A 7958-nucleotide genomic window follows, 5' to 3' on the forward strand; every position below is an offset into this window, starting at 1 on the left:
TAGATTGGGTACTGCAAAAACATGAACAAATGATTAATAAATGATTTGTAAAGATGTGAAAATAGAATGAATTCCGGTCATTTGGGACACTTTTTGCCATCAAAATGACTGCTCATAAAGGTACTAATGATTAGTAAATGTTTATAAACATTTATAATTGATGAATAGTTTCCACTTTCGATTGGGTACTGCAAAAACATTAACAAATGATTAATAAATGATTTAAGATGTGCAAATAGTAGAAGTCAACACAACAAACAAAGACCAAATATATGACCTTTACAGAATGTGATTATGAGCTAATGAATATATTAACATGAATAGTTTGTGAAGTGCCTATAAGCTATATTTATTTAACATTTGTAAATGTAAAAATGAGCATTAGCTAATATGTGAACTGAAGTTTAATGACATTTGTAAGCATTCAAAAGTACATTAACAAATAAGCTTGTAAATATTGTATAATTTCTGTAAAAATCATTTGTAGATCTGTATCCTCTGTATTTCCATTTGGTGGACTTTGGACTGTCATTGATATTTTACAATTGCAAAAGGACAATGAACTCTACAATGCTTCAATACAGCGCCCAAGACAGATATATGGAAGCTTTTGTCAGAAATTTCATCTTTGTTCTTTTTGGGATCATAATTAACTCCATCAATGGAGTATTTGTGTTTACATTCTTTAGGAGTTCAATTTTCTACAATGATCCAAGATATATATTATATATTCACTTGGTTATTAATGATATGCTCATGGTTTTTTTTTCAGTGTAACTCTTTCTGTGATGGCTTATGCATGGCCGAAGGTTCCTTTCCCGTTTTGTGTCACCCTGCTAATAATAACTGCAACTACTCATAAGAACACTCCTCTGACTTTGGCCGGTATGGCCGTTGAGCGTTACATTGCCATCTGCAAACCACTGCATCACCATCAGATCTGCACAGTGCGCAGGAAGCTTTTGTCAGAAATTTCATCTTTGTTCTTTTTGGGATCATAATTAACTCCATCAATGGAGTGTTTGTGTTTACATTCTTTAGGAGTTCAATTTTCTACAATGATCCAAGATATATATTATATATTCACTTGGTTATTAATGATATGCTCATGGTTTTTTTTTCAGTGTAACTCTTTCTCCGCCGCTTGCAGCGGTGAAGAAGGTCACTTCTTCACATCACCTCCCCCCTCTTCAAGCCGCGTACTGTCTGGGAACCTGGACAGATAGTCGGCCACAAGGTTCTTCCTCCCGGGGCAATGACGGATTTGGAACCTGTAGGGCTGGAGAGCCAAGTACCACTGAGTCACTCGAGCGTTGTGGTCTTTAATGGAGTGTATCCAGGTTAGTGCCCAATGGTCTGTCTCCAGGTCAAACTCCCGCCCCAGGAGGTAATATCGTAGAGCTTCTAGGGCCTTTAGTCCCTTGGGCCAGTACTGCTCCAATCCCCTTGTCAGAGGCATCCACCTGTACCAGGAACCGCTGGTTGAAGTCAGGGCTCTGCAGCACTGGTGCTGAACACATTTTCCCTCTCAGGGAGTTGAATGCATTTTCACAGGTCTTGGTCCATTTCACCGGGTTCTTTCCTGCTTTCTGTAGTAAGTCCGTCAGTGGTGCTGCGATTGAGGCAAAGTCAGGGATGAACCGGCGGTACCAGCCCACAAGACCCAGGAAGGAACGAACTTCCTTCTTCGTTCTAGGTCTCTGACTGTCCCGGATTGCTTGTACCTTACATGCCTGTGGCCGTAGTTCACCATTGCCCAATTGGTACCCCTGGTAGTTTGTTTCTCGCTTTGCCCACTCGCACTTAGCTACGTTCAAGGACAGGCCCGCAGCATGGATTCTCTCTAGGGTCTGTCGTAGATGGCTTAGGTGCTCCTCCCAGTTATGGCTGTAGATGACTACGTCATCCAGGTAGGCTGCCGCCCATTCTTCACAGCCCCGGAGTACCTGGTCCATCAGCCGTTGGAAGGTGGCAGGTGCCCCGTGCAGACCAAAGGGTAGAACGGTGAATTGGTATAGTCCAACTGGTGTTCTGAAGGCAGTGAGAGGCTTGGAGTTTGGGTCTAGGGACACCTGCCAGTACCCCTTGCACAGGTCCAGTGTCGTGATGTACCGGACCTGCCCTATCCGCTCCAACAGGTTATCAATCCTTGGCATAGGGTAGGCATCGAACTTCGACTGGGCATTCAGCTTGCGGAAGTCAACACAGACACACAGTGATCCATCTTTTTTTGGTACAATGACCAATGGGCTGCTCCACTCACTAGTGGAAGGTTCAATGACACCCAACTCCTTCATTGTCTCAATTTCTGCCTTTAGGGGAGCTAGTAGTCGTTCGGGGATTCTGTATGGTTGCTGTCTTGAGGGAGTCGGATTAGTGAGGTGTATGGTGTGTTGGATGAGCTTGGTCCGTCCAGGCCTCGGCAGGAACAGTGACGGGAACTGATGGAGGAGATCTTGCAGTTCTGTCCGCTGTGGCTCGTCCTGGTGATCCAGCTTTACCATTGCAGCATCTCTCTGCGGTTGCATATCTGGGACAGGCACGTCCTCCTCTTCCTCTACTGTTCTCACCATCAACGCCGTGTCTTTGGGGACCCACTGTTCCCTCCTCATACGTCATACGGAGCTCATACGTCACCGGACCCATCTTCCTCACAACAGTATACGGCCCCTGCCACTTGGCAAGCAACTTATTGATTGAAGTTGGTAACAGTAACAGTACCCTCTGTCCTGGCTGGAACTGGCGCAGTCTGGCTTGCTGGTCGTACTGCCTCTTCTGCACCGCTTGTGCTTCTTGGAGGTTTTCTTTGGCTTGTTCCCTATAGGTCTCTAACCGGTCTCTCATCTCCAGGATGAACTTTACGATGCCCTTCTCCTCTGTTTTGGCCTTCGGTTTAGTCCAGGTTTTTTTAAGATGTCCAGGGGTCCTTGGACTTGCCAACCGTAGAGGAGTTCAAAGTGTGAGAATCCTGTTGACGCTTGCAGTACCTCTCGGTAGGCAAACAGGAGAAATGGCAGCCACTTATCCCAATCGCGTCCAGTGTCTGCGACGAACTTCCGCAGCATACCCTTCAGAGTCTGACTGAACCTCTCCACGAGTCCATCCATCTGAGGATGGTATGGGGTAGTTCGAATGGCTGTGCTGCCCAGTTGCTGGTGAAGCTGCTACATCAGTTGAGAGGTAAAGTTCGTTCCCTGGTCCGTGAGGATCTCATCTGGGATGCCTACCCTAGAAAACAGCTGTATGAGAGCGTGAATGACCTTTGGTGTAGTGATGGTGCGAAGTGGGAAAGCTTCTGGATATCGTGTGCCATAGTCACAAATGACAAGGATGTATCGGTGCCCTGCACTGCTCTTTTCCAGTGGGCCCACAATGTCCATGGCGATGTGACGGAAAGGGGTGGAGATGACGGGTAATGGTTGCAATGGCGCTCTACCCCGCTGACGTACAGATTCATCACATTGCATGATTTAATTAGAGAGAGTGCACTACCAGTGTCCAGCATTGCCTTTAACGAATGTCCATTCACCGTAATGTCCAACAGCATGTTATTACATTGCCCCACCCCAACAGAGTCTACTTCCCCATCTTTTTCTCTGGGCACATAGCAAAAGCCAGTCAGTTTGGCTTTACGCGCCGGACATACAGAAGCTTTGTGTCCCAGCTGTTGACATGCAAAGCAGATCAGTTTCTGTGTAGTGGCAATCTTAAGTTCATGGGTAGCCTCTTGTGAACTGTCTGTGTGTGCAAACCATGCTTTACTTTTGACAGGTTGAGTGCGCGGGCCAGATCAATGGCCATTCAGGTACTGCTGTGCTAGCTTTGCAGCTGCTAATCCTGATTCTGGTTCATGCTCCTTTACCCAAGTACGGCAGTACACGAAGTAGCTGTTCCAGGATGATCAGCTCTCCGATCTCCTCTTTAGAATGCAGATCAGGACGCACCCATCTCTGGAAGAGATTCCGTAGACAATGGTACGTTTCGGTTGGTGACTCACCCTCTGGAATGTTCGCCGCCCGAAACCGCTGACGATACGTCTTGGCTGAGATGTTGAACTTTTGCAGTAGGGCGTCCTTCAGGTGGTAGTAGTCGTCTGCGAGATTCTCATCCATGGCAAGGTATGCCTCAAGTGCTTGACCAGTCAGTAAAGGCACGAGTCGACAGTTCCACTCTTCCCTTGGCCACTGCCATGTTCGGGCCAATCGCTCAAACCTCCTCAGATAGCTCTCGATGTCGTCCCATGGCTGCAAGACAGGCACCGGCGTCTCTGATCGAAGTATGGGCACTCTAGGCTGTGTTAGTCCCTCACTTGCTGCGCCTCGAGGAAGTCTCATCAGGCTCACCAGGCCCCTGATGGGTAATGTGGAAGGGCCACTGGTCTGTGCTAAGCCGTGTTTGCTCGACGCTCCAGGATGATCTACTGATGACGCCTCCTTGTCTTCCGATGTCAAGCTGTCCCAGGTCTCGTCCCCTTTAGCCTCCAACTTTGCTTGTGAGCGCAGACCAGGCCTCTTGCCTTTAATAAGCCCAGAATGGGTCTTCTCAGTCTACTGTGGGACGTGTTAATGTCCCCAAAAAAAAAAGGATGGCTTAACCCGCAGATTTTCTTCAGTGTAAACTGGTGTTATATTTACACATGCACCGATAATCCAACAGTCCAGCAGTGTAGATATTTACAAATGCTCAGTCCAAACTAATATATATACAAATATAAATACCAAAGGGGAAAAAAACAAAGTACCAAAATAACCCAAACAACCATATAATATATACAGACTTTTCTCTTGTCTCTACTAATTTACAAAGGAGTTTTAGCTCAGGCACCGCAGCAGCACGTTTGCTCGACTTGGTTAACAAGCACCGTTGGAAGTCTGGCGCCAGGTTTTAAAGACCAGACTCCGCCCCTTTTCCGGGCACGACCATTAAAAGGTAAGTTACACCATTTATTATTTAATCATCCACTTTAAGATTTATACAATAACTTCACTTGGTAATATTAAAACAGATCACCATTGCATTTTCAACCGTAATATAAAATATATATTAGTTGTCACCAATCTGTTTCTCTTTACAGATCGACACATTCGGGTACCCCGCAAAATAAACAAACATGGGTTCACCGGGTCCTTCGACTGCTGCGCTGGCGCGACGCTAGCCGATGACATCAAAAGCGATTGCCCTCCGCAACCTCCGTTTTTTTTTTTTATTATGCTTCCATTTACAACTAACAAACAAGGTACATAAACACATCACATAATCTAACAACACGTGAACAGCCTTAGGTTGAGCATAACCAGTGACAAACAAGATCCCAATAAACCAATAATAAAGAAGAAATAAATAGAACAAATAAAACAAACCAAAAGGGGCTTTTTACATTAGTTTATACATGCCCCAAAAACGAAATCAATTTGAGAGCTTTCTTGTTTTTAACCAATTCTAAAGATTTGCACAAAATTTTAACCTGAATTTATTGGTAGGATAAATCTCATTTAAAATTTTGAAGTTCACCTCCTTAACTTTAGGAGGAAGAGGAAAAGATATATAGCTTTTCCTAATTTTTTAAATTTCCATAATATCAAAATCTTTGAGCATGTATTCCCTTCTAATAGGCTTAGGATAATAAGCCTGTAAAATTAAATCTCTAATGACCCTATTTGTAAATTTTTTATCACAAAAATCATAACCTTCTAAGGAGAGCTGTCTCAGTTCTGGGGAGACTTTGGAGTACAAAATGTCTTCTTTAACTATTAATCTTACAGCAATTGGAATGGCTCTAATTATTCTATTATAAGTATTAACAGAACACTGCAGTTGGAATTTTTCACAGAATTCTCTATACAGTAACAAATTTCCATTATCATCCAAGAAATGGGCAATCGCCCAAATTCCTTTGGATTTCCATTCCTCAAAATATACTGACTTTCTGCCAATACATCTCAGATGAACATATAAACTACTCAGATTTGTATTTCAGCTTGATCAGCCATCAAGATCTTTGGAAGGAAAGCAACTACAGACAACAACTTCAGTCAAAAGTCATTCTTCCAAAGAAAACGCAAAGAAGCACAATGAACTCTTCTGTGCAACTCTATAATCTACAAGAAAGATATGCAGATGCTTTTGCAAAAACATTTACCATCGTTTTTCTTGCGGTCATAATTATCTCCATCAATGGAGTGTTTGTATACATATTCTTTAGGAGTTCAATTTTCTACAATGATCCAAGATACATATTATATATTCACTTGGTTATCAATGATATGCTCATGGTTTGTTTATCTGTAACTCTTTTTGTGATGAGTTTTGCATGGCAAAATGTACCGTTCCCGTTCTGTGTCACCCTGCTAATAGTAGCTGCAACTGCTCATAAGAACACTCCTCTGACTTTGGCCGGTATGGCCGTTGAGCGTTACATCGCCATCTGCAAACCACTGCATCACCATCAGATCTGCACAGTAGTAACAAATTTCCATTATCATCCTCAACCTCCGGTTCACTAGCACAGCGTCTGGTAACCCAGCTATGGCAACATGTAACACAGACGATTAAACAATAAAACATAAAACAGTAGACAAAGTTTATGTGTGATTTATCCGGATGGCATGATGACTGAGGGAGAGGATGGAGTGTGGATGACTGACCAAGTGCTACCAAGCTAGCGTGTGCACCCGCTATGCTGATAGCGGCATAAACTGGGACAGGATGGGTGAGTAAAAATTGTATAAAAATGTAATAAAAATTGTATATGTGTGTGCGTGTACATATATGAGTGCCAGTGCGTGCGCAGGACCAACATCCTCATCTCTCTGATTTGGGGTGTAGGAGTCATACCTGGATTGAACGACTTGATTGTCATTGTAATTGTTCGTCCTTTATCTGTCTTTAAAACAGTTGCTCTCTGTAGTTCAGCAACTCTTTATAACACACCGTACCATGCAGAACTCAGCAAATTTACACTTGGGCTTTATACATCTGTTGTGTGGGTAATTCTTGTATTCACATATTGTCAAGTGCTGATTGCGGCTAGAAGGGCCTCCGCTGATAAATCCTCAGCAAAAAAGGCCCAAAGCACCATCCTGTTACATGGAGCGCAGCTTCTGCTTTGTATGTTGTCCTACATTACTCCTGTGTTAGACAAAATTTTTCTTCCACTTGTGACTGATCAGCAGAAGAAAATCAGTTTTTTCAATTACCTTCTAACAAACATTGTGCCACGATTGCTCACCCCCTTGATTTATGGTGTTCGGGATAAACATTTTTATAATCACATGAAGGGATTTTATTTATGTAAATTGCCTTTTGTAAAGGTTGAATCATCCAAACAATGAGCAAAAAATACTTACAAAAATTTTGCTCTTTATTTTTCTATTGATTAACCCTGCAGAAAACAGACATATTAAATATGTTCTTGATTATTAGTTTTCTTCATCAGTGCGTACATATTTTTTGTGCAGTCATAACACATTTCTGAAAAATCTCCTCTTAATTAATGAATTACAACACTTGATGCAAATGTGGAATTTGTGCCTGTGGCATAAAACCTGTAGCTGAACTGGAGTGTGCCACTAGCAATGCCAGTTTCATATGGATTTGTATGTATAAGTAAGTTTTTTGAGTTTTGCAGAAATGTAGGTAGAGGCAAGTATTTCCAATGAGCCTATGTTGCCTCTACTTGTCAGGGAACACATATACTAATAAATGCAACACTGTAAAAAAAAAATGTGTGCCTCTGTGTACATTTTTTCAGAAACACCTACAAATATTTGTTGCAGTTTCCAGCTGAAATGACCACTGGTGACATTAAAACACAGACAACATTTTTAAATTTTTTCACACAAATTATGATTACAGGGGCAGATTTGATCAATAAAGACTTTGATCAAAGTGAGATTTGTAAACTAATACATTGGCAATTGCATCTCATTAACAGCTTCATATGTATGGCTTTTCTGACA

At 42.6% G+C, this 7958-nt stretch overlaps 1 protein-coding gene across 1 annotated transcript; it reads left to right on the forward strand.

The window, feature by feature from the left end:
• The first annotated feature begins 6071 nt into the window (after positions 1 to 6071).
• On the forward strand, positions 6072 to 7331 carry LOC107723908 (olfactory receptor 4K1-like). The gene is made up of 2 exons (XM_016532634.1): positions 6072 to 6458; positions 6780 to 7331. The coding sequence occupies exons 1-2, from the start codon at positions 6072 to 6074 to the stop codon at positions 7329 to 7331; spliced, it is 939 nt and encodes a 312-aa protein (XP_016388120.1).
• Positions 7332 to 7958: the final 627 nt, after the last annotated feature.

This window comes from Sinocyclocheilus rhinocerous, unplaced genomic scaffold (genome assembly GCF_001515625.1).
Source record: "Sinocyclocheilus rhinocerous isolate Xijiao unplaced genomic scaffold, SAMN03320098_v1.1 scaffold875, whole genome shotgun sequence".
Classification (NCBI taxonomy): domain Eukaryota; kingdom Metazoa; phylum Chordata; class Actinopteri; order Cypriniformes; family Cyprinidae; genus Sinocyclocheilus; species Sinocyclocheilus rhinocerous.

What these genes read in the sequence shown, in the direction of transcription:
- LOC107723908 (XM_016532634.1), top strand. Translation starts at nt 6,072, where the DNA reads ATGAACTCTTCTGTGCAACTCTATAATCTACAAGAAAGATATGCAGAT. An exon ending in ATCACCATCAGATCTGCACA is followed by an intron (nt 6,459 to 6,779) that starts GTAGTAACAAAT and finishes TATGAGTGCCAG; the next exon opens with TGCGTGCGCAGGACCAACAT.